This window comes from Suncus etruscus, chromosome 9 (assembly GCF_024139225.1).
Source record: "Suncus etruscus isolate mSunEtr1 chromosome 9, mSunEtr1.pri.cur, whole genome shotgun sequence".
Lineage (NCBI taxonomy): Eukaryota > Metazoa > Chordata > Mammalia > Eulipotyphla > Soricidae > Suncus > Suncus etruscus.
The window spans coordinates 55,351,315-55,375,948 of NC_064856.1; the positions used below are offsets into that span (position 1 = coordinate 55,351,315).

Below are 24,634 nucleotides of genomic sequence, written 5' to 3' on the forward strand. Positions count from 1 at the left end.
CCACTTAGCATGGAATCCCCCTACATAAACACCTGGTTTTCATTGTAACTGTAATTCATTCAAGAATAAAGACTTTCGACCTAAACTGCATATTATAATTAGAAATCTGATGTTCAGGCACACTCCAGACAAGTTAAATCAAAATCACTGGAGGGGCATATAAGATCCAAGTACCAGAAATTTTAAGTTCCCAAGTAATTCAAGTGTGACCAAGGTTAAGAACCACTACTTAGTCCTCAGTTGAAGTCCTGATTTATTCTTCTCCCGTGTCTTTTAAAGACCATGATCCAATCTCACAAAGTCACCTACAGTATTACTAAGATAAATTGCATAGTAAATTGCTTCAGAGAACGAAGCTATTAAAAGAAGTAGGCTGATCCTGTATCTTAACCAGAAATTACACACACACCATATATATACACATATATGTATATATAAACACACATATATAACTTTAATGAATTTTATAGAAATAAAGGAGGGCCACAGTGATAGCAAAGCAGTAAGGCATTTATGTGCCTTATATGTGGCTAACCCGGGACGTACTCAAGTTTGATTACTGGCAACCCATATGGTCCTTCTAAGTCTGCCAGGAGCATTTCTGAGCATAGAGCTAGGAGTAACCCCTGAGCTCCGCCAGGTTTGACCCAAAAACCAAAAGGAGAAAAACAGAAGAAATAAAGCAGGAGATTGTATAGGTATCTCAAGGGGATGAACTCAAGCTCTCAAGCTCTGGATAAAATGAGGCTAGGAAGAGAGTGTGACTTCCTCCTCTCTACCCAAAGAGGCCCTCTATGACCTCATGTTAGACCAATGCCTAAGGCCTGGAGCCTCATCTCCTGGGAAGCTTGGGGTTCCTGCAGCAGCCACTGTCCTGCCTAAACCTTCACACACCCCACCATGTTAGATGGTACCCCCCACTGGTTGACACTAGATGAAGCTGATGCCACCTGGACCCTTATCAAGGATAAGGTAGGTAAAGTGGACTTAAGAAAGTAACAAAGTATAACTTAATGGATATAAGTAGAAAAATGTGGGAAGCCTAAAAACAATAAAGACCAACCTAACTTTTTATCCAGTGCAATAGTATAGTGTATAGGGCATTTGCTTGCACACAGCTGACCTAGATATAATCCCCAGCACCCTATATGGTTTCCAGGCCAACCAGAAGAGACCTCTGAGCACAAAGCCAGGAGCAAACCCTAGCTGTGTGTGATCTAAAAAAACAGAAAGGTAAAATAAATAAAATTAACTAACCTTTACTCCAAAAAAATAAGATAAAGAATAACTTTTACTCAGTGTTTATGTGCCAGGAGGTCTAGAAAGCTTCTAGAATAGTGACATTCTAAATAAGAATTAGTTACACAAGGAAAGAGCAATACCAAGCACATAAACTCTATTTAATAAATACCTGAATGAGCTAATGATCAAGTGGGTAGGTGAGTAAACAGTAAACTAACTAATTAAAAGCATATAGTCAGGAGAGGAAATATAAAAACTAATATATGTAAGCTCCAAATACTCCTCTATAGTACAGTTCAAGTAGTGATAAAAATTAGGTAAAAGAGGTAAATAACCTTATAATGAAAGACCACATAAGTAAACTTTCTAAAGGACTAAAACTTTGGGTCCAGAAAGACAGTATAGCAAGAAACACACTTACCTTGCATGTGACCAACACAGGATTGTTCCCTGACACCACATATGGTCTCCAGTCCCCACTAACTCCCCCTGCAGTGCCAAGAATGGTCCCAGAGCAGAGAGGAGTCCTGAGCACCAAAGGATATAAATCAGGGGTCTCAAACTCACGGCCTGTGGGCCGTTTGCGGCCCTCCATACAACATTTTGTGGCCCTGCCCTAGAGGAATCTTTTTTTGTTTTGTTTTGTTTTAGTTGTTTGGGTCATACCCCCCAATGTTCAAGGCTTACTACTGACTTTGCACTCAAGGATCACCCCGACTTTAGGCCTCCTGCGGCCCCCAGGTAAATTGAGTTTGAGACCCCTGATATAAATCCAAGCAAGAGATCTGAGTAGATGTTAAATGGATCTCAAAGAGCAGGAAGATCTTAGCTATTGTTGGAGTTACAGATACCAAATTTCTCCAAATCTAGAATGGCATAAATTTCTCAGATTGAAAAATTTAGCACCCATATGGTTTACGAATCAGGTTTCCAGTTATGTGATCAAAGAATAGTGAATTTAAAGAACTCAGAGAAAGCAGTCCATCAGATTTAAAAATCCATCCAAAAGTAGTGTCTACCAGATTCCAAGCACCCTAATAGAAGTTCCCCTTTGAGAGGCCAGAGCAATACTGCTGTAGGGCCTTTGCCTTGTACATGGCTGACCCAGGACGAACCTGGGTTTGATCCCGGGTCCCATATGATTCCTCAAGCCAGGAGCAATTTCTGAGCACATAGCCAGGAGTAATGCCTGAGCATCAACAGGTGTGGCCCAAAAACTTTAAAAAAAAAAAAAAAGAAAAAAAAAAAAAGAAAAGTTCCCATTTGAAATGTACCACTTGCTCATCACAGTCAGTTAGCCAGAGTAACTTGTTTTAGTGATGTGAGACAGCTCTTGGACTAGCAATCAAAATCAATCTGAATTAAGGTGAAAGTAAATAGGGTCTTTAACTATTAGAAAGTGAGTATCAAAAAATCTCCCTGCCCTATTTAAATGGAAATGTCAGGAAAGTCAAGGTAGAAGCATAAAGGATAAAATCCTGGAAGTATATGGTGAACACATGGAGTGGGGGATACCTTTCAATTACCTGGTTTTAATTTCTCCAGAACTGCTAGCAGTTACTTGGGTACTTAGTCCAGATGGCTAAACAGAATGTGAATCGAAAGCTCCCCATTCTGCTCAGATTATCTAAGGCACATCTAAGATTATCTCACACCATTACTTTTCTATGCTGTCCAGGGATCTAAATTTGTAAGCTTTAAAATTTTAAATTTTCATAAGTGGTAGGGGGAAAAAATGCAGTGACCTTAAAGGTTAGTCTATTAAGCAGAGTAACTCTAGTATAGAACTGATTGACAATATTTAACATATTTTAAGATAACTGGGGTCCTCAAGAATAATAAAAATAATATATAAGGGCCAGGGAAGAGAGTTCAGCAAACATGGACATACTATGCATGCTATGGAACTGAAGTTCAAATCCTGGCACCACAATCCAACCACAGCCCACCACTAAAGCCCCTAAAGCAAAATTAGGTGTAGAATTGTAGGCTCCCAGCACCACTGACTGGGTGTGACACTGGAGGTCTCTAAGCATGACCAGGTAGTCCCAGGCACTGCAAGACCCAAGCAGTTGTACATTCCTGGGACCTCTCATTGACCAGACCACACCAGTTGACCATATCACTGAGAGTGATCTCAAATTCCCCAGCACTGTCCAAGGAACCTGTATGCCTGACCTCACTAAATAAAGACAGTCTACTAAATCTCCATTTATGTCTCTGAGTCTCCAGTTAAGTCAGGAATTAACCTTTGGCAAAAACCTGAATTATAAAACCCAGGCATTTCAAATGAGATTCTCTTCTTTGAGGGATGTTTTTCCTAGAGACATTACCTCATTTCATTTGCATAGGCTCCTAGGCATCAAGAGTTGTAAGGAGAGTAGGAATCTATAGTTTATGTGTTATACTAGGTTTTGTTAGGAGATAAAATACTTTACACTAAAATGTCAACCTATCAATGCTCTGCTCTCACCCCTGCAAATACACCAGCCCCTTTCAAAGCCCTATTTTTTAACATAATGCCACAATAAAAAAAAATTAATTTAAAAGATTATCCCCCAAATAAAATAAATTATGGGAAATCTTCAATTCAGGCCAAAACAGTTAGTTAGATGACAAATGACAGTAGCAGTTTTTACACTTATCTCATCTTATCCAGAGTCAACACAACTCCAATTAACTAACTTCCTCTTAATTTAGGGGATAGCACTTACAAAACAGCTTTCTAGAAGAAAACGATTGTCATTATTGTCCTTATTGTCCAATAATAAATTCTATCGACAGGCTAGCAAAGTAGGTTACATCTTGAACAGGGCTGAAGCATTTGGATTTTGGATCCCAGGGAAAGAAACTAAGTACGCAGAAGTCTAAGATAGTTTTAACGTAAAGGGGTCTCTAAGAAGAAATTGTGTGCTCCCCTAGCAGAATCCATAGCCAGAAATCTCAGTCAACAATATCAGGATGTATCAAGATCATAGTTAGGTAAATTTTCTATAAGAATCTGACAGTTTCTTAGCTGGTTATGAAATTAAATTTTGGTTATTAATCCCCAGGGGCCAAGAAAGGCCAAGTCATGAGGAACATTAGAATCCCTAAAAACATACAGGAACTGGCATTACAAAAATAAATCCTCAGATCTCTAAAATAACTATCCTCTATAAACTACTAGGATTTAAATATATACTGAGTGTATATTCCTTATACAGTATAAAAATGGACATTCCAAACCTATTTCTATGTCTCATTTTGGCTAATGGCATCATCTATCTAATCAGTCATTAAATAATGTTGAGGATTTCTTAACATCCTTTAAGTGACCAAGATACACAAGACAGTAACCAGACTATCCTTTATTATTTTCCCCCATTTTCTTCAGAACTTCACTATGTCTTGCCTGCATTATTAGAAAACACAACAGATGCCTTCCTATTATAAAAAAAAAAAAAAAAAAAAAAAACCTAACTCTATGACACATATGTGATCCTGCTTCTCTTAATCAGAGTCCTTCAAGAGAGTTCCTTGGGATAAAATATCACAGCGCATACACACAAGGCCTTTCTTAATCTAATTCCTATATGCTTGCCCTCTTTAATGTCCTGCATTTATTTTAAAATTTAAAATTGTGCTCTTGAATACTTATCTTTTTTTAGTTTGTACATTCAGATTTATTTTTCCCTTTGATCAGATTAACCATTCTCATACATGGCAAATTCCTTCAATCTTACTATCTAGAAACCTCTGTCTTCTATCACAGACTAATGCTGTTAAAAGACTTCTTGTAGATTACTAGGTATTTTTTCTTTGCTCTGACTACTTATATTGATTATATTATATCAATTATATTGATTCCTCCATTATAGTAAGTGTAATAGAGTAAGGACACAACATTTTTTTGTTTCCTCAGAATCTAGCAAAGTCAGGCAAAGAGTAGGGATCCAAGGTTTTGGTACAGGAGAGAACTCAGAAATAAGCAGGAAATCTAACGATCTAAATACATTGTAGAGATGTAATTAAACAGTGGGTGAATTCAGAGTAGGCTCAGTAGGCTACCAATTAATTCCTAACCCAAACTCAGTACTTATACATTGTCTGCCTGCAGGTTATTGAGGAGCGCTTTGGGCCCCATGTAGTAGCAGTACCTTTCCTATCAGATGCAGCCTGCTATGACCTACTCGGTGTTCTAGTGAAGCAGTCCCGCCCAGCACACACTCGTCTGATTTTGCCAAGTCGGCAAAGCCGGCGCATACTACAGCCAGTGGGGCCACTACCAAATCTCCTGGAGCAGACAGGATCTGAGGGTGCCTTTGACCATTGCACTCAGGAATACTCACCAAATAGCCGAGCAGAGATAGCCTATGAAGAAACACGACTGTTAGATGGGCAGCCCTGCCGTATTCACCTGCATATGGGTGGCCTGAGAAAGAAGATGGCCTTCCTGCTACTACCACCTGGGCAGGTGAGACTTCAGCAGACTCTCCCCTGGCTCCGAAGCTCCCACAGCATCTATGTCATCTACCAGGTTTTCTCCTGTTCCTGGCTACAGTTGGGATTACTGACTGCAGCCCATGAGCCCCAGCTGTTCCGGGTACAAAGGACACTGCCTATTGCCTTCTCCTGCCTCAAGTTTTCACTGCAGCCCAAAGGAATTCTGGGTCCACAGAAATCCCTGGCTAAAGATCCACTGCCCCATGGAGCCAAATGGATCAGACCCAACCTTGGCATCATGCCACCTCTGGTTCCCACACCAGCCCCTGCGGATAACCCTGAAGTCACTAATGTGCCCTCATCTGTCCCAGCCTCACCTACACCACCTCCTCAGGAAGGGCCAGAAGGCAGACCCACAAAAGTCTCCAACAAGGGCCGAAATCCTTTCCGAAGGGGGCCCCAGATGTTATCAGGTACTGCTAAGGGAAACAATGTGAGGAAGGGAATAAGGTGGAGGGGGTGGGTATCAGAAGTGTAGCCCAGGAATGTGTAGACAACCCAGAACTCTATACTGGATTCTAGTGGGTGAGAGCAAGAGAGCAAAAAGGCTGGGGGGTTGGGAATGAAGCATGGTCCTGGGTAAGCATTAGGCACAACAAAGAGGATCAGAGGGAGGGATCAGGGAGTCACAAAGACCAGGGCATGAGTAAAGCTGTGACTATCCCCAACCCTGGCAGAGAACTGGCTCTTCAGCCCCCGCAACCCCGCACCAGGAGCCCAGGGTGGGGGCCCCGGGGACCCAGATCGGCACTCCATGTCCCTGCCCCTGCTGCAGGGTCTGTCCTCGGAGTTCGACAGCGACGAATGAAGTGGAGGCGAGAAATAGGGGCAAGGCCCCCAAACATAGGGATACTGGTCCCCAATAAACATCAGCTGCTGCTCCCCAAAGCATCCTGGAGCTGTTGATTCTTCTTCCCTCTAGGATCTGGAAAAGGGGAAAGTACCTACTCTTTTCCCAAGCTTTATGTCCCTCCCCCTCCACCTCTAAGGGTTCAGGAAAAACCTTGAATCTCCAGTGGCATCACCAGAGAAAAAATATCAGTAGCTCAAGTCATTGGTACCTCCCCAGCTTTGTAAAACCTTCTTGGGGCCCCAGTCTAAGAGCAAAAGGGTGGGGAAGAAGAATCAACACAAAATAGAGATTTCCCTTTTATACATATTGCAACAAGTTCTCCATAAAACATTCATCTGAAATAAATTAAAAAGTCTTCTTGCCACTGCCTCCAAACATAAAAAGGAGCCTGTGCCTAGGCCCCTGCCTAGAGCATTTAAGGCCCTGATTGTCCATGGAAGAAAGTTACGGATTGAGGGGCCCAGAGCCTGAGATGGGAGGGCCAGATGCCTCCTCTGAAGTATCCAGCAAGAAAGGCGAGGTCACAGCATGAGCCTGGGAGATGGCAGCCAATTCCTTGAGAAACTCAGGGAAAATGACTGCACAGTAGACAGCGTTCTTGACTCGAAGAGCCTCACCTTGGCGCTCAGGGGCCCCTCCCCGGGGAGGGAGAACAGGAGTTGAAGTCCCAGGGGAGCTCCCACTTAGGCCAAGTCCTGTTCCATCTCTTCCTGGCTGAAGAACCAGCTGTGCTGCTTGTCGGGCCCTGGTAGGGCTGTGTGCATGCCGCAGGAGCAACTCTCCCAAGGATGGTCTCCGGCTCTTTACTGAGGGAAAAAGGGTGTATCATAAAGGAGCTGGCAGGAAGAAAAACCCAGGTCTAGGATATTTCTCCACCCCCTACATTCATAGATTTCTCTAGCAAGGTCTTAGGAAATAGAATACTATACTAAATAGGCCAGAGATCAACTTGGGTATCATTTCCAGTCCTATCTCTCCAGATGACTCTACGAATGAGAACAGGAAAAGGCTCTTCTCATCTAACACCCAAACTGCCTGTGTCTTGGCTTCTATGTTCTATTCTGCCTCCCCTCCAGTCAATTATCATCTACAGTCTTTTCAAACAATCCACACTTCAGTACTTCATTCCCAGCAAAAATCATTTTTCTCCATGATACCACTCTGATTCTCTTACTATTGCTTTTCTAATTCCAATTCTACCCTCACCAATATATTCCTCCTTGACATATAACATACCTTTACTTCAAGTTCCCCATCACCCTACTAGTAACTCACCTACCTACAACAGCTGTGTCATACCTGAAATAGTTGACTCTTCCAAGTATTTCAAGTCATCCCCAATAGAAACTACATATGTAATACCATTTACTGATTTTATCATTTGTTATACTCCACTAGCTCTCTAAAATTCTCCTGTATTACCATTTCACCTTCTATATTCACCAATACCATTGTTCCAACATTACACCCAATTTCTTATCTGCTAATATTCAAATGAGTCATTTCAAATGACCCTTTTTTTCCTCTAACTTTACGGCTGGATACATGGCTCTACACGCACAATACTAAATCTACAAGGGCCTATTTTCTATTAGCTCATGGTATCATTTGCAATTATCTACTAATACTGACTAGAGAAATGCAAAACAGATCTACTAAAGATGACCTAAAGAGAGGCCAAAGAGATAGCACAGTGGTAGGGCGTATGCCTTAGTGGGTAGGGTGTGGCTGACCCAGGTTCAATTCCTGTCATCCCATATGGTTCCCCAAGCCTGCCAGGAGAATTTCTGAGCACAGAGCCAGGAGTAACCCACGAGGCACCAGGTGTGGTCCAAAAACAAAGAAGAAAAAGATGACATAAAAAGCCTTTATAAACAGGCTCACAAAATTCTTCAAACCTCTTCTCAAAACTCTACATCTCATGTTTTTGTTATTCCTGGAATCCTTTGGGCTCTTTTCCATAGTTCCCTTTGCCTTCATTTTGCTATCCCCATTACTTTCATTCTCAATTTTGCCTCAATCTTCATCCTCAAATTTCCCCACTTATCTAAGAAACTACCTCTGACTTGCCCTCCTCTGACATCCTATTTTATTACCTTTATCACTCTCTTTTAGTCAGACCTTGTTTACAGGTCTTCTACCTCAGAACTAATCTCTGAGCTTAAGGGCTTGGGCTGTGCCTTAAAAGCCTTTACCCCCTGGATATTCTACCAGGAACATATAATACCAGGACTGTGGAAGCAAAAAATATTTTAGGTACTGTACCATGCATGAGGAAACATGAGAAAATCACTTAAGAATCTTCAACCATGGGGCCGGAGAGATAGCATGAAGGTAAAGCATTTGCCTTGCATGCAGAAGGTCGGTGGTTCTCAAATACCAGCATCCCATATGGTCCCCTGAGCACTACCGGGTGTGACCCAAAAACCAAAAAAAAAAAAGAAAAGAAAAGAAAAAAGATTCTTCAACTATGTCTTCACAGGTAGAAATAATCCCTCTGATATTCTTGTCTCAATCCATTTACTTTTCTCCTATTGTTTTAGTTTGGGGGCCACACCCAGAAGTAATCATGGGTAAATAATTTCTTGCTCTATACTCAGGAAATTATTCCTGGTGAGGCCTAGAACCATAGGGGATGCCAGTGATCAAATTCAGGTCAGTAATGTGTGCAAGGCAAGAACTCAATGATCTCTCTAGTCCTATTCTCATCACTTTCTAGATTATTACTATTAGTTCTTTGAAAGTAAAGTATACCTTGGGCCTTGTTCCTGGTATGAAAGATAACGCCAAGCACATATGAAATGGGATGAAAGAGCTACATTTTTACTTTGTGCTTTTCCTTCTTGCTGAAGTTCATAACCACTCATCAAACTCTGTCAAAGCCTGCCTTCCATGTCCAATTTAGCAGTCTTCCTTTCCATATTTACTATTCTAATTCAATTCTACAGATTATAGCAGATATTATCTATGTTTTGTGACACTATAATCTCCTGGCTCCAATGCAACTACATATGAATTATAGCACATACTTAATCACACCATTCCCTTATCTAAAAATCTCCAATAATATTTCACTGACTAAAAGATCCTAATTTACCCCCAATCCAACTTCGGCTCTTGAAAACTTGCCAATTCAGCCAAATCCTTTCAGTCTTATAAGTAGTCTATCACCTTCCAAATACCCTGCCTTTTGGGGGTGGAGGGGTACACCTGGCGACGGTGCTCAGGGGTTACTCCTGGCTCTGCACTCAGAAATCACTCCTGGCAGGCTGAGGGATCATAAAGGATGCCGAAGGTTGAACCAGGTCAGTCCTGGGTCAGTCGCATGCAAGGCAAACGCCCTTCTACTGTGCTACTGCTCTGGTTCCAAATATCCTCCTTTGAAAAGTTATTTTTTTCTCTTTCCTTCAAACAGAACCACACAGTTCCGCCTCACAAATGGAGGGGGAATAATGGAGGGTACCAAGACCAAACAGTAATATGAACATTAAGTAGAAATAAAAAAAATAATCAAATTTAAGCACCAAATTCAAAGCCAACGACAACAGAATCGATACCCAATTTACAACATACTAGACAGAGAGGACCACCTATACTAGCAGCCTGGGGGTGGGGGGTGGTAATGGATGGGTAACGGGATGGATGCTGGGAACAGGGGTGGAGGGGGGACAACATTGGTGGTGGGAATGCCCCTGATTCAATATCACTATGTACCTAAAATATTAATGTGAGAGATTTGTAATCCACTTTGATTAAAATTTTAAAAAAAGTTCATGTTGTTCTCCAAAGAAGAGACAAAATCCTCCCATTCTTTTGTCTATCCATTTTTCAAAGTCCATGATAAATGTCATCTCCTTTATCAAACTACAACATTATCTGAGCCTAGGAACCACACTGTTCCCTCTCTATGTACCCAATTCCAAAGAGTAGTTTTTGCTAGTACTGCCGATTCAGATATTGATGAACAGAAATAAGATTTCTTCTCTGACCTAGAAACCTGAGGACAAATATCAAGACTCAATTTTCTGTCTTCCCCAATTCCTACGTAAGTCTATATCCTTAATAAAAGATAATTAAATATAAATAAAATTTTAGGGCTGAAGAAATAGTACAGCAGGTAAGTTATCTGCCTTGTATGCAGCAACCTGGGTTCAATTCCTGGAAGCACACATGGTCCCCCCAAGTCCTCCTGGAATGATTAATGAGTGAAGAGTGAGAAGTAAACCCTGAGCCTTGCAAGAATAGATATATTATTAATTAATCAAATAATTATATAATAATCTGGGTTAAGCTACCTTAGGGAGTATAGTAAAAGAGGTAAGGTAGAACTCACTTAGGGGATCAGAGCGGCGGAGAGCAGGTCCTGCTGTAGGGCCCTCGGTCCAGTCCAGCTTGCCACGTGCAATGAGGTACTTCTTGGCTTTGGATAATAGTGCTGGGAAGTCCTCCTGGGAGGCTGCAAAGGTCTCAATCTTATTCTTCACAGAGCCCAAAACCTAGAAAACACAACTTCATGGCATTTATGAATGGCTCTAAACTCACAGTTCTCTCTCTCTAGTCCCAATGAACATGTCCCAGCCACCCCCACGGCCACTCCAGCTGTGGGCCTGGCCCACCATGGAGACTGGACGCACCCATGCATGCATGCATCGCACACCTGCAGCAGGGACTTGACACTGGGCTGGAAGACCATGTTGGTGTTGAGCAGGAAAGAGCGGAGCAGGGGCTGGGGGTGACAGGCCAGCTGGGCCACCAGCCCCGTCAGCAGGAAGTTGACATAGACGGAGTTCTGCAGCATGTTCTCGAGTTTGGCAAAGAGCACAGCCATGAAGGGGCCTGAGGGGGTGGGATGGGCATAAGGATACAAGGCCTGAACACAATGCAGATCACACACATTCCTCCCTCCAAAAAAGACCCCACACTCGATGAATTTATTTGTCTATATGTTTCTAGGTATGTTTAAAAATATCAAGACTACCTATTCTGAAGATAAGACAGCATGCAGCACATGAACTCACAAGAGTCCAGATGCCACCTTTACACACATTCAAGCCAAAGAGTAAGAAGTTAGTCTCTGGAGTCAGACTAGGTTTCAAAGTTTAACTTTACTAAGTTATTGAATAAGTCAAAATTTGCAAAGATTAGTTCCCTAAAATAATCAAATATCTCTATCTCAAGCTTATTATGAAAATCAAAAGATGCTGATATGAAACATTTAGTCTTATATCTACAACATGAAAATGTTCAATAACAACTATAAGCTACATAACATTCTATAAATTTTAAAAATAATTCACTCAAGAAAAACTCAAGAAAAACAGAAGAAAGAACAAGCAATAACATGATCCCCCAAAAAAATAATAGGCTACACACAGAACAGAGGGAAACAGACATAGTTCAGAAAGTAAGCAAGAACAAAGTATAGCAAAGGCAAGAAGGGAAGTATGGGAGCCAACTTAGTGCTGAAGGCTTAAAGATTTAATCAGTTTCTTCTTCAGAAGCAAGGAACCAAGATAAAAATCTATATAGAAAATATAGCTCAAGGCAATAAAAAGGTGAAATTCTTTAGCAGGTAAAAGAATAACAGCAGGGATTAGAATGCTGTACAGGAAGAAGCTACCTCTGCTGAGAACCCTAGAACCATACTGACTGAACAAGGACTTGTGAATAAAAGAAGAAGGAGAAGTAAACCCTGAGCATAGTGAGATGTAGCCCAAGAACAAAATATAGATATATACTAATTATAGAACTGAATTGATAGAAAAACAATGAATATTAAGAGGCTGTAAATCCTGAAATATAACCTAGACTATGTGCTACTCTGGATGCACATTGACTACATAGCTAAAAAGCACTAGTTTATCAAAATCCTAAAATTAAAAATAAAATGAAACAAAACATAACTGTCCCTTTCCCTCCCATTTCCTACAAGTTATTTATAACAGAAAATTCCAGAAAACTCAAGTGTGTTTACATAGAAAGAGATAGAGCCATCAGTTAATGTGTAATAAATTCGCTCACCATTTTCTAGCAGTATTGAGCAGTAAGAGATAAAAAAAAGCTAAAGTGGGGCCGGGTAGGTGGCGCTGGAGGTAAGGTGTCTGCCTTGCAAGCGCTAGCCAAGGAAGGACCGCGGTTCGATCCCCCGGCGTCCCATATGGTCCCCCCAAGCCAGGGGCAATTTCTGAGCACATAGCCAGGAGTAACCCCTGAGCGTCAAACGGGTGTGGCCCAAAAACCAAAAAAAAAAAAAAAAAAAAAAGCTAAAGTTATGAAACAGATTTGTCATATGCAAAAAGGAAATGTTAAAATCCCAATGTTGAAATCCTAGTTCTGTGCATGCAAGATAGCAGCATACCCTAAATCTTATTAATAAACTAATTGACAAATATTACAGCTTGACTCTTAAGAACTGGAAGATGTGTGGTTACCTTGGTCCTTTCAAAACTGCCATGCATCCAAGAGATGATAACCCTAATAAAGAACTACCACTTGCTGGATTCTCAAAATATACCTGAACTGTATTGATTTACATGATGAATGACATAGATGGAATGCTTAATACAAGACCTACAGTCTTAGCTTTAGCCACTGTACCACTTTTCAAATCAAGTGTGTATTTTGCTTTGTTTTGTTCATCCATAAAGCAGTGCATACTTGTAACAAGTGCATACATGTATAAAAGTCAGTTGGGCACTGTTGATGGGTATAGCTGCCTCTCTAATAAAAACAGGAAAGTTAGACCAGCTGCTCAGATCAAATACAGCTCAAGGGACATCCAGCAGAGCTTAAAGAATTCAATTAAGGGACCACCCCCAAGTCATTTGTCATCCATCATGAAGATACTCAGTTTTACCTCTTTGTCTTTACTTCTAATCATATATTTTATTGTGTTTTTGTTTTTGTGGCAATGAGCATCAAACCTGGGGCTTTACTTGTGAAACACAAGCTAAACTGCTGAGTTATATCCTCTATAAATGGTTAGATGCTAGGTTTCCTAATCATACCCTTAACAAAGTGTTAATCGTTAGTCATGGCAACCAACAAGGTATAAGAAAATGAAACAAAGGAAACCTGAAATTGAATCCTTTTCTGAAGAGACCATTAGAGCGGAGGCCAGGGCTGAGTAAAGGAAGAACATCCGTCAGAACAGCTGATGCCAGACCACAGAAGAGTCGACAGGCAACCCAACACCCAGACAAATGCATCAATGGGAACAGCATGGAACAGCATGGTTTATTGGTGTCTCTCCTACAGGACAGCAAGTTTGTCTTTCATACTGTTCAGATATATTGCTGTGATTTACCAAGAAATACTACAAATTAAATACCTGATCACAAATCCCAGGAAAAAGCCAGACTAGGGAAGTGAAGGAACATGCATGTAGAACAAATGTACAAGGCTCAGATAGAAGTCAATATTCAAACCAGCACAAGCACGGAAAGTTGCACGGATAGACAGAGAAACACAAATATAGCATGATATGTATCTGAAAGGGAGACCCAAGCAAAATGGATAAGGAGCTAGGCAAATATACAAAAACGGCATGGCCAAGATGTCTCTGAAATCTGCATTAACATGTTGAGAACATGCAGAATACACAAAGATGACCTAGGCTAAGTAGCTTACCAGTGAAGGGCTGGCTTGGCAGCTGGTTGAGAGTCCGCAAAGGGCTGCTGAGGAAAGGGCCTGGGGGCTCAGGGGGACAGGTGAAGCTCTCATAGGCCTCCTCCTCCTCAAGAGGTAGTGGAGGCTCTAAGGGGAGCTCTGCGCCAGCCCCCCCATTGCTCAATGCCACCTCCAGCTCCCGGAGCTCCTGTCCAAAACACTCTAGTCCTGCCATGCCTTCAGAGATGCCCTCTAGAAGTTCCCCAGCTCCCGCCTGTGGCACCCGGCGAACCTTCTTGGACCCTGCAGGCCATGGTCCTGATACTCCATTAAGCTGAAGAGGGGTTAAGTGGCTGGATCCCTCATCTACAGCCCCAGCCAACCCCCTACTCCCCAGATCTTCCTCTTCTCCTTCCCCCACATTGTCCCTATCCCCCTCAGGCAGAGGGCTTCGCTTCTTAGTCCGGAAGCAAATAGGGCTGGGCTCAGGAGGAGGTCGCTCGCCATCATAGGGGGCAGACCAGGTACGGCAGGCTCGGACACAGTGGTCCACACCACAACGTGCCTCACGCAGATACTCCAGGTAATTGTCTTCCAGCTCACCAGGCTCCTCTGCAGGGCTGGACCGTCGACTAGGGCTGGAGGCTGGAGATCCAGTAAGCCCTGGTGAGCGAGGGGCTGGGGTTGGAGACTCAGAGCCACCTAAACTCTGCTGTCGCAAGAAGAAGGCCAGGCGAGATGGTGTAGCTGGTCGGGGCACTGTCACTACAGAAGAAGAGTCAACACTTGGGCTTCCAGGGCCTACAGAAAGTTAAAAACAGAGAAAGAGACAGGGATTCAAAAGGAGGATTAAAAAATCTAGAGACTCTTAGGCCAAGGGAATTTCCTTTCCAATTCCCCCAATGCATACTGTGCCTATGCAGGAAAAAAATAAAAATAAAAATAAAACACCACTTGCCACACCAGGCCCCCCATTCCCTCTTCTTTTTTGTTGTTGTTTTGTTTTCTTGTTTTGTTTTTGTTTCATTTTGTTTGGGTTTTTCTTTCTTCTTTTATTTATTTATTTATTTATTTTAATTTATTTTTTTCTTTTGGGGTTTTTGGTCACGCCCGGCAGTGCTCAGGGGTTACTCCTGGCTCCATGCTCAGAAATCACCCCCGGCAGGCTCCTGGGACCATATGGGATGCCGGGATTCGAACCACCATCCTCCTGCATCCAAGGCAAATACTCTACTTCCATGCTATCTCTCCAGCCCCTTTCTTTTTTTAAACTCATATTTATAGCTTCTAGATGGGGCTCCCCCACACTTTTTTTTAACAGAACCATAGAACATAAATCATCTTGTTCTGCCTCATAAATTGAGGAAAAAGAGGAAGAAAAATAAAAAGTGGATGGTACCAGGGGGAAGCAGTCTCACAAACATTGAATGAAAATAAAAAATGATCAGACCTAAATACCCAACCCAGAGTTAACAACAACAGAATCAAGAGACCCAAACTAAAACAAGCTATACACACAAGGGACCTGTTACACTAGCAGTCTGGGAGCTAAAGGTGAATATCTGGGATGCATGCTGGAAACGGGAAGAGGGAGATCAACACTGGTGGTAGGAATTGCCCTGAATCACTGTCACTATGTACCTTAAATATAACTGTGAAAGACTTGTAATTCACGTTGGTCTCAATAAAAAGTATTAAAAAAAAAAAAGAAATCTAGAGACACTAAAAGGAAAATCAATGAAAAAGCAACAACACAGGACAACTATTTAGAGTGCTCGTTTTCCACTTTTCAAATTACATTTCTCATTTATCACCTCTCCCATCAACACCAAAAAAAAATAACAAAAATGAAAAAATGTTGGATCAAAGTCAACATTGATCAGAAATTAAATTTCATTGGTGGAGTTAAAAATTTACCTTGCAACTCTTCATCAGCCTCACCAAAAATGAAATTATCATTCAATGTTAATTCCCTTATTCTCCCCCTACCCCAACCTTTTTACTATACTCCTCCAAAACTCAGGCCATACCCGTGGTATCCTCCCTTCTCCCTTCTTCTCTGCTAGGCCCACCTCTTGCCCAAGAGGCATGCTCTGGACGGGGTGGGCTGGGGGCACTGTGCCGACAACATCGTGGGATTAGGGAGAGAAATTTGTCAGCAGCTCGTCCATACAGGTCCACATCACGCACTGCTGGCTTCTGGCTTAGCATCACATGATTACATGGGACAAGATACCTAGGAAAGATAGCAGAAAGAGAACAGAGTAGATTAGGAAAGAAGGTGAGGGCCTGAGAGAAAATCAAAGTATAAGGTCATAGCAGGTTTCATATAGGAACACATGAATAACCTTCATACAACCCAATACCCCAGCAATGTATGAGACCCCCTAAAGCCCCTGGTTGTCAGACTCAAACCATCCATTAGCTCTGTTCCCACAGGTACCTGAGAACCAGCTGAAGCAGAACATCCTCACAGCTGAGGTTCAGTAAGGTCCTGAAGAGACTCAAAGAGACCATGCAGAGCTAGGGATAAAGAGGGGAAAAGATGGAGGAAGTGACTTTAAGTTTTCCATGTGTCAAGATGTCAACCAAATGGAAACTCCCTATCTCCATACCCAAACAACTGTTTAGAGGAACACTGCACAGGACCTGACAAACAACGGTCATTCAAGTATTAAATAAATAATCACATTATCTTTGCAGGCAAGATTTCACCATGCATACAAAGGAATGAACCCTGCGTTGGGCCAATGTATTTTCTCTAGATCATGTGCACATCAGCGGACTACTAGCTGTAAAATGCCTATATCCAAAGATAATTATCTCCATTTAAGCCATACTAAATATCCATGAAAAGAAGCCTTCGGAAATACTGGAAAATTAGTGGGTGACTAATAAAAGACAACAGCAATGTAACTTACATGATGTCTGTCAGCAGAAATTGTAGCAGCACAGTAAGTAAATGCCTTCCAACAAGAAAGCAGAGGGAACCTTAAAGAATCCCAGCTGAGAAGTAGGAAGTCTGAGTCACCTCTCCAACACTAGTGCATCCTGAGATGGTAAACTAATAAAAGCTCTAGGGCAGCTGACAGGAAGAGGAAAATGTAGGTGGGTCCAGAAACCTTTTGTTTTAGAAAAGGAAGAACAGTTGTCTCCAGTGAGGCTAAGAGAACAGACACATGCAAGCTCCACTCTGAATCCTCATACAAGCTCCTCTATCCTCTAAATAGCACTTCTGTATACTTTCCTTAGTATATACAGTATAACAGATACTTCCAAGTTTCCTGAATTCAACTACAGGGTCTTAATCTAATACACGGTTTAATAGCACTACCTGCAGAGTCTACTATCTACACATCATTTGCTAAATGACTAGGACAGAATTAAAAGCCAACCATAGTGGAAAGGAGACAAGATAGCAGGACTGACTGTATGAGGGTAAGGGCAGTATGAATGTCATGCAGTTAAATGAACATTTTTAACTGCAATGATAACATTAAGACTCACTGGAGGCGCCGGGCGGTGGCGCTCAAGGTAAGGTGCCTGCCTTACCTGCGCTAGCCTAGGAGACGGACCGCGGTTCGATCCCCCGGCGTCCCATATGGTCCCCCAAGCCAGGAGCGACTTCTGAGCGCATAGCCAGGAGTAACCCCTGAGCGTCACCGGGTGTGGCCCAAAAACCAAAAAAAAAAAAAAAAAAAAAAAGACTCACTGGAAGGTTGTGTGGTAGGTTTAAAAAAAAAAATCACCCACCAAAGGTGTCTAAGTCCTAATCTTCAAACCTATAAGCACTCCACCTTATATGGCAGAAGAGAACTTATAGATGATTAAGGTTATTCAATCGAGTTCACTTAAATCATTAACTCTCAAAAGCAAAGATCCTCTTCCAGCTAGATATAAAAGAAGGAAGATTCAAAGGACAAAAGATGTTATGTAGTCCAAAACAGACTGGATAGTCAGCAAGATCCTCTTTAAGCCACAGAAGACTGGTTTCAATAATTACAAAAGCAGGTCAACAAAATAAAGGCTCAAACAATAAAAAGGAAAATACCTGTCTATTTAACCTTGGCATCCTGAAATCAGAAGTGATCTAATTCATCTAAGAATCAGGAATGAAGAGAGAAAAAAGTAACACTCAAACAAAAGATACCTGGTACCAGAGAACAAAATGAGAGACTAATAGAAATAAATTCTTAAGACTAAAGATAACAAAGAATAATTTGGGGCCAAAGTGATAGTGCAGCAATAGGGCATTTGCCTTTCACATGACTGATCCAGGACAAATCTCGGTTCAATCCCCAATCCCCCGGCATCCCATATGGTCCCCCAAGCCAGGAGCAATTTCTGAGTGCATATCCCAAAGTAAACCCTGAGCGTCACCAGGTGTGACCCAAAAACCAAAAAAAAAAAAAAAGAATCAAAAGTTTCACACTACCTCACAATGCCAGTCATACTAGTCTTTCATTCCTCACATATAGTTTCCCCTTTTCATATCCTTTGCACATTTTCTCTTTTGCCTCAACTCTCATGAGTTAAGAAGAGTTGTTCATTAGGCTTTCTCATGACCTTTAGGTCTCAGTTTTGTGACCTCTAAAGATAGATCTCTTTTGAGCCCTCTCATTTTTCTAAGCCCCTATTTAATTTTGTATAATAAAGGCCACACTATTCAAATATTTAATTCATGAATTTCTCTGTCGACCTTCCTTTAAGGAAGCTCTAGAAAATCAAGTGTCTACTTTGCTTATCATACATTCTCAGTACTAGTAAAAAAAAATATGGCATATAAGTGGTGGTCATTTAATAAAATGCTCAGGAAGAAGGAAAATAAGTAAGTAGTTAGATGGTTCTCCAAGTCAAATGTAGCAAATCCAAAAGAAAATAAAGGTAAGCATATCACTAGCCACTGGCACCTGCCAAGGCAACATAAAACCTACAAAATCAATCTTAAATGACCCATAGTAGGCCACAAAGTTACAGACACAGCTGGAGAGAATCTTAATTCAGCGCTACATTAAAAATTCAACGTAGTAAGAAAATCTATAGTTATAATAACTATTCAAAGTCATCCCCAAAGGTACTATGTATATATATATATATATATATATATATATATATATATATATATATATATATATGTTCTAGTAATATGTGCTAAGATAAAAAGTATAATACTTGAAAATCTGCATATGAAATGGCTAAAACTTTAATACTAATAGGTAAACACCAAAGTGTCTGCTACAGAAGCAGGGTGAGGGGTGAGAGAAAAACAAAACATTGGTGAGTTTTGGGTTACACAGATTCCTATGGCCCCTGGTTAGTCACAAAAGGGATCTATCCCTTTAAGGGCTGAGAAATTAGGAGGGACTCCTTGTTACTGTCATTCAGAGGCAGTTTCCTGGGGGGTTAAATAAGCCCCCAGTTTGAGTGTGGGGTGGCTGCTCTTTCAAAATGGCTTAACTGGAAGGATGCTGACAGACTACTAGAGAAAGTGTTGGTTAGACTTATTGTTGCCCTGTTGCTTCTCTTTCCCTCTCCCTTTCTCTCCCTTTCCCTCTCTGACTGACCCCTCGCCTTGGTCCCAATCTCAACTAGCTCTCTCTTTCCTCTCTCTCTCCTCTCTTTCCTTTCTTTTGCCCGTCCTTTCTTTCTCTCCCCCATCCCTTTCTCTCTGCCTAGGGATTGACTGTAAGTCCTTGGCCTGTTCCCCAATTAAACCTGGTCTCCAGTAAAACCTTTTCTTGTCAGGGACATGCCTATTTGGCCTCTAGCAGTGGAGGATATCGGACACTGGTGAAAGGATTGGTATTGGAACAGTGTGACTGAAAATCATAAATAACTGTATAAACCACTGCCTTAAAAAAATACAATATAGAAAGAAAAGTAAATACCACCTAACTTTGAAGTGACTACTGAAGACAAAGGAGAGCAAGACACCCTCGCAGACAAAAGTCAGAGAGATGATGGCTCACCCAGGTAAGCCAGGGCAGAGGTAGGGGCCATACCCGGGAGTTGCTGCCAATACGTGCAACAAGGGTGTCAAGGATGGTGTGAGTGTCATGCCGATGTAACAACAGGAATCGCAAGAAAGTACGGAGCAAGGCAGGCTCAGAGATACTCCGTAGAAAAAGTTCCAGATAGGCGGTACTGGCGATCATCTCCTCCACAGAAGTCTAGACAAAAGAAAGAGAAAAAAAGGAAATTTAGGAGATCCCTGCACATATACTGAGTCACTTGCCCTGAGTTTGAGGAGGAATCAAGAGAAGATGGGGGAAAGTGAATACCACCCACTGCCTCCCATTGTTCTGGCCTTGAAGAGACTATCACTCAAACTTAACATCTAATCTCCTTGCCATACAGGACTCTTACTTTGTGCAGGGCAGGACCCATGACAGGCACTAGGAACCCATTATGAATATAATCCACCAGCTGCTTCTGCACCAGAGGGTGAGCTACCTATAAAGTTAAAGGAGAAAAAGGAGGATTATGAAGGAAACTACTGTCAGGAAAGAAACACAATAGTCCAAGTAGGCACTCTATGCCCAAAATAGTGGAAATTTAGGCAAATGTAAAACTCTCCTCCCCCATTTTCCCAGAACAAGCAAGGGCCAGACCTTGGAACCTGAGAACCTCAGTCCCACCTGAATGACAGCATTGCAGAACTCAAGAGAACTCATGAATAGTGCAAGGGCTGGCACTCCCAGCCAATCCTCCCGTCGTAGGCAGTGCCAATCATCTCCTGGAACCTCAATCTTTCGAGGCAGTGAGGAGTACAGGGCACTCAGCCCTGTGGCCAGCACCTAGAGGGCCATCACCAATTACAGGTTAACAGAGACTTAAATACAATTTTAAATAAAAAATTAAAAAGAGGTATAAATTAACTATTAATGCAGCATTTTATAGCAGAAAGAGGAAGAGCTACTACCAGAACTGCTATTTCATTACCAATGTGCCAGGATATCACCTAGAACCCTGGTCCATGAGATACACAATAGCAGTTCTATCCAGTTAACTACTACTCCACATACTACTTTCAAAACCAGGGGATACTCCCTGGTACATAGTGTTCCACATCTACTGAATAGGAAGTTACTATGGAGTGTCCACACTATACCCTTGTCTCCTCCATAACTGCATCCCACCCCTACCACAACGCCTACCCCCACCAACCCCAGGAGGTGCTGACCGGGCAGAAGTAAGAGTGATCTGCAATGTAGCGACCGACAGTGGGGCTCCCAGCTGACAGAGCCATGAGTAGGAGTAGAGCATCTCGGGCCTGTTGACCCAGGGTACCCTCTCGATGGACAAAGGGGACAAGGCGAGAAAAAAGGAGAAGACGAGGGGCAGCTCCAGGTTCTGGTGGCGGCTGCAGGAAAAACTCGAGTAATGAAGGTTCCCGGGCCAGGCACACACATAGCTGGCTGAGAAGTAGCACCAGGCCTTCATCCAATGCTGGACTACTGGGCACAGGACGCCCACAGGCATCCAGCAAGGTCAGCAGAGCTTCACGAACTGGACCATGCCGCAACAGTGGCTGACGTGCTTCACTCACTAGCATCTCAAACAGTTTTAGTTGCTCAGCGCGCCGTTCCTCCACCCCATCCCCAAGTTCATCCCACTTAAGTTGCCAGGCTAACACTCGAGTTAGCAGATCTTCACGCAGAGCAAATTCCAGCAGGGGCCCAGGGGTTGGGTGCACTGAGGATATGGCACGATCCTCTGCCAGCAGTGTCAACATCTGGTAAGTGTGGTTGCGAACAGCACTGAGATCATCTGCTGCCCGAGGGCCTTGCCGTTCCAGGATTCGCACCACCTAGGTACAGAGGATGAAATAAATATAAAAGGAATCTTATATGATATATTGGGAGAACTATTTAGAAAGACGGGCTACCAATAGAATAAGCCTCTTGGCAACAACTTCATACCTGGGACCAGTGATTCTTGAAGACCATGAGGCAGGTCTCAGGGTCAGCCATGACAGGAGTCTGAGGACTTGTCCCTTGAGGTACACGAGGCCCTGGTCCCCGGGAAGCCAGTCTGCTCAGCCAGTTCATTCTCTCCATGAGGCAGGCTGGTCAAGGCCAGCAGCCAGGGGACCTCACTTGGAGAATCCACCAGTTGGAGGCCTTCTCCACTTCTATCTCCAGTCTGCTTCATCCGGTCTGTAAGAGCCAATAACTAGCCATGGAACCAGAAAACACAGTGGGATGAGTGATGAGTCCAGAGGTGCAAATCTAATTTGGAGAAAAGAGATTAACACAGAAAGAAGAATTAACAGAAGTTTGCCTCTCTCCACTCTCCAATAGGAAAAACTTAAAACCACCACTCTAATGAAAATTCCACAAGCACAACCAAATCTGAACCTTAATCTCTATATATCTAAAACAAAACACATTTCTACCATCAGACCTGCTACTCTTCCAGCCTTATTTTAATATATGATACTGAAATTCACTGATATTCTCCGGCCAAATCTGGGTTGTACTTTTTCTTGTTTTCGATATCCAATTCATCAATAAACCTAATCATCTCCAGTCTCAAAACAGGTCTCCTACTGCAATAACTTCCAACCTATTCTTTGTTTCCAGTCTTCCCTAAGAGTTATTCATGGCAATAGATGTGCTTATTTTACATGTATACATATTTTAACTTTTTGGGGGTGAAGGGGTAATATGCAGCAATGTTCAAGGGTTACTTCTGGCTCTGCACTGAATAATCTGCTTAATCAGGAAATCCAATCCTGATTTGACTCCAATCCTCCCTTGCTACTGAGAAAAACTTTCTTCTTCCTACCATAATTCTCTCCCTAAACCAGTGTTTTTCAACCTTTTTATGCAAAGGCACACTTTTTCATGAAAATAAATCACGAGGCACACCACCATTAGAAAACGTTAAAAAAAATTTTTAACTCTGTGATTATATTGACTATAAAGTAATTCTCTTGAATAGGAATCAAATAAACACAAAGAAACTATTTTATAATTACTTTATTGTGAAATATTGTATAATATTTCATATATTATATTATATAACATAGTACATATCATTATATATTACATATATTATATGATATATATGAAATGTTATTATAATATTGTGTTATATTATATTTCATATATATGAAATATTATATTATATAATATTATTATACTTTATTATGAAATAATAAGTATTTTTATAATTGGTCTATTTTGTGAGCTGAAGCCGCATGTTACGGATGAAATTGGAATTTTTCCTATAGCACACCAGACACTATCTCACAGCACACCAGTATGCCATGGTACAGTGGTTGGAAAATGCTACCCTAGACACCTACTCACAGCAAATGAAATATTAACTGACTAAATACTCTTAAGGGTGGAAATCCAAACACAACAAAAGAGCCATCCTCATTTTAGCATGAAAAACATGGATAGAACTTCCATATACATCCAATATTCACCCTGAAATGCATGATATGACACCCTCATTAGAGACAAAGGAAAGGATCAAAATAGTTGCTGGAAAAGGCCATGGCTTACAATTCCCTCTCCATTATACCCACCACCACCCCTCATCAGTATTGTCTTTAGCAAGTGTGAAAATTTCTGAGTTAAGGTGTGGTTCTATTATCCTTCCTCTTTCACACAAAAGATCAAATCCTTCCTCTTTCACATACAAGGGTCAAATTCTTCCTCTTTTTACATACAACAAGGAACAAAGGATTCCATTTTGCTCTTCAGTCATATTAACCACTGACCCTTTCACCCATATATTCTCTCACCATTATAAACTCATAAGTAAAAGTAAATAGAACTATGCTTATGGATATTTGCAGAACAAAAGTCTTATCAAGTCTTATAAAAGTAGGTTCAGTCTTATGAATTGAGGTAAGAGGAAGAGGGACAGACATGAAATGATCGCATGCATTCGTGAGATATTAAAAAAAAAAGATAATATGGCATTAACATCCAAAGACAATAGAGACAAGGGCCAGGAGGAATAGTCCATAGTAGGAAGATTGCCACAAACGGTATGGGAGTACAGTGAAGGAAGCATCATTACAATGACCGTTGGAAATGATCACTCTGGAAAAGAACTAGGTGCTGAAAGAAGATAAAAAAGGAGATAAAAGTTTTATGTTCCTTCATTAACAATACTGCAAAACACAGTTTCTAGAAGAAAAAAGAGAGGAGATAATATGGAGGTAGGATGTTTGCTTTGCATGCAGGACGGTGATTCGAATCCCGACATCCCATAGGATCCCCCGAGCCTGCCAAAAGGGATTTAAGAGCACAGAGCCAGGAGTAACCCCTGAGAGCTGCCAGGTGTGACCCAAAAACAAAAACAAAAAAGGAAAAAGAAAAAAAAGAAAAGAGAGAGTGGGTAGAGAGGGACAGTGGGCAAGAGAGAAAGAGGGAGAGAAAGAGGGAGAGAGGGAGGGAGGGAGGGAAGGAGAGAGGGAGGGAG

At 41.8% G+C, this 24,634-nt stretch overlaps 2 protein-coding genes across 3 annotated transcripts in view; one reads left to right on the top strand and one right to left on the bottom strand.

Annotated features, from left to right (window-relative positions):
* Positions 1-900: 900 nt before the first annotated feature.
* Positions 901-6,535, top strand: C9H11orf42 (chromosome 9 C11orf42 homolog). The gene is made up of 3 exons (XM_049780340.1): positions 901-972; positions 5,342-6,140; positions 6,405-6,535. The coding sequence occupies exons 1-3, from the start codon at positions 901-903 to the stop codon at positions 6,533-6,535; spliced, it is 1,002 nt and encodes a 333-aa protein (XP_049636297.1).
* A 328-nt stretch (positions 6,536-6,863) lies between these two features.
* FHIP1B (FHF complex subunit HOOK interacting protein 1B) overlaps positions 6,864-24,634 on the bottom strand; it is a 30,180-nt gene continuing 12,409 nt past the window's right edge. Inside the window, exons 2-12 of one of the 2 annotated variants that reach the window (XM_049780255.1) lie at positions 22,111-22,419; positions 21,372-21,998; positions 20,827-20,985; positions 20,555-20,641; positions 20,191-20,358; positions 16,632-16,711; positions 16,261-16,424; positions 14,210-14,989; positions 11,238-11,416; positions 10,914-11,076; positions 6,864-7,386 (exon numbers count right to left, since the gene is read on the bottom strand). In XM_049780255.1, coding sequence (XP_049636212.1) covers positions 7,025-7,386; positions 10,914-11,076; positions 11,238-11,416; positions 14,210-14,989; positions 16,261-16,424; positions 16,632-16,711; positions 20,191-20,358; positions 20,555-20,641; positions 20,827-20,985; positions 21,372-21,998; positions 22,111-22,248 — 2,907 coding nt within the window. In that variant the 5' untranslated portion in view covers positions 22,249-22,419 and the 3' untranslated portion in view covers positions 6,864-7,024. Of the gene's footprint in view, positions 7,387-10,913; positions 11,077-11,237; positions 11,417-14,209; positions 14,990-16,218; positions 16,425-16,631; positions 16,712-20,190; positions 20,359-20,554; positions 20,642-20,826; positions 20,986-21,371; positions 21,999-22,110; positions 22,420-24,634 lie in introns of both variants that reach the window. The other variant, XM_049780254.1, reaches the window with a different exon arrangement.

Excerpts from the sequence above, each read along its gene's own strand:
- C9H11orf42 (XM_049780340.1), top strand. The coding sequence starts at position 901 with ATGTTAGATGGTACCCCCCACTGGTTGACACTAGATGAAGCTGATGCC. Across the intron at positions 973-5,341 it reads GGACCCTTATCAAGGATAAG|GTTATTGAGGAGCGCTTTGG; the intron begins GTAGGTAAAGTG and ends GTCTGCCTGCAG. Across the intron at positions 6,141-6,404 it reads GGGGCCCCAGATGTTATCAG|AGAACTGGCTCTTCAGCCCC; the intron begins GTACTGCTAAGG and ends CAACCCTGGCAG.